The sequence below is a fragment of the Cynoglossus semilaevis genome, chromosome 5 (assembly GCF_000523025.1).
Source record: "Cynoglossus semilaevis isolate Cse_v1.0 chromosome 5, Cse_v1.0, whole genome shotgun sequence".
Taxonomy (NCBI): Eukaryota; Metazoa; Chordata; class Actinopteri; order Pleuronectiformes; family Cynoglossidae; genus Cynoglossus; species Cynoglossus semilaevis.
Window position 1 is genome coordinate 18,538,513 of NC_024311.1, and position 1,529 is coordinate 18,540,041.

Below are 1,529 nucleotides of genomic sequence, written 5' to 3' on the forward strand. Positions count from 1 at the left end.
AATTTGGTCATTGTGGACAGGCTCTGGTCTCTTTGCCCGGACCGGTCGTATTGTGTCGGATGAGAGGACCCATCCATCATGTTCTCCTGCCTGTCTCACCACCAGGGTACTTACACTGTCACTCATGTGATACACCCCCCAGTGATGGATAGACACCCAGCATGCACTATGACAAGATAGAGAGATCAATCTGCGCCACCCGCAGGACTGTTGTTTCTCTGCAGCGCGGCGTTCGAACGCGGCGAGTTTATTCAATATCCCGGCCGGTGAACAGCGCCCCTGTGGACAATATCCTTTAATACGCCTCATAAAAGTCCCTTTGCTTCAGCGGAGTGTGACAACCTCCAGGACCCTCACAGAAGAGCAACAATGAGAGCAAAGCTTCAGCAGCGAGGGGAAAATAAGGAGCGTGTACAGATAAAGGTACATCTCAGTGACAAACCACACATTATTGTACCTCTCATGTTCTTTGACTGCTAAGTGCCAGGAAAACCCTAGGTCCAGAGTGAAATGTTCATCAGTCTGTGACGGAGTTAAGCAGAGTGACTGTCATAAATAAAAATAAAATAAAAAAAGAATACTTTAAAATAAAATTATAGACACACAAGAACGAGACAGTGGCTCTGACATCATCGTTCCTCTTCCCATGAGCCACGCGGTGGTCCAGTGAGTGCTGAGGGAAGCGGCACTATAGTGTCCTGATGGCTACAGGGTAGAGCAGGGACATGTGTTCGGCGCCCTTGATGGGCAGCTTACGGCTGGAGTAGAAGTGGACGATTTCAGGCACGCTGTCAAAGGGGCAGCTGTTCTGACCCAGGATGTACTTGTTGTCCTTGGTCCTCGACAGCTTCATGTGCATGAAGCCCTGGCTGCTCCTGGACACACACACACACACACACACACAGGGTGTGCATTAGTTTTATAAGGAGCAGCTGAAGGGTCTGCAGATTCAGACTTTCTGAGGTAATAAATGTGGAACATAAATCCTGACTTTTATTTCGACATGAAGTGGCTGTAAAATTAAAGTTCTCTCTGTAACGATACACAGCATTTCTGACAAAGATCTGATACGACTTCCAGATCGTTCCGATTGGAGTCTGGAAAACATTTGATTATCTTTAAAAAATGATTCTGTTCAAAGGAAGTAAAGGATATATTCTCTCTTTAAGTGTGACCCGCTGTGACCTTGTACCAAATGACCCACAGACCGGTCTGCGGACCATGGGTTGAGCACCCCTGGCTTGAAGTATTTTAAAAAAAATCTTTTTTTTGTTTCTAAAAATGAACTGTCAATACTGATAATATACTACAATAATACTACAATAGTGTATTAGTAAATGCAGTAGTAGGAGACAAATACACGGCTGGACTTCAGGACAGTCTGTGTGGTGTCAATCAAGACTGATGTTTTTTCTAACGGCAGTTCATGAGAAGGGAGAGAAGAATGAGAGGCAGGATGAGTCGTCTGTGGAGGTTTTATATCTGTGCAGTGAGAAATGAAGCAGGACGATTGGGACCAGGAGCCAGAA

The 1,529-nt window shown here is 45.6% G+C and overlaps 1 protein-coding gene across 6 annotated transcripts in view; it reads right to left on the bottom strand.

Moving 5' to 3' along the window:
• Positions 1-6: 6 nt before the first annotated feature.
• The window catches only part of shf (Src homology 2 domain containing F), a 67,450-nt gene continuing 65,927 nt past the window's right edge, over positions 7-1,529 (bottom strand). For all 6 annotated transcript variants that reach the window (XM_025055537.1, XM_017032702.2, XM_008310937.3 and 3 more), the window contains one exon: positions 7-875. In XM_025055537.1, coding sequence (XP_024911305.1) covers positions 689-875 — 187 coding nt within the window. In that variant the 3' untranslated portion in view covers positions 7-688. The remainder of the gene's footprint in view (positions 876-1,529) is intronic.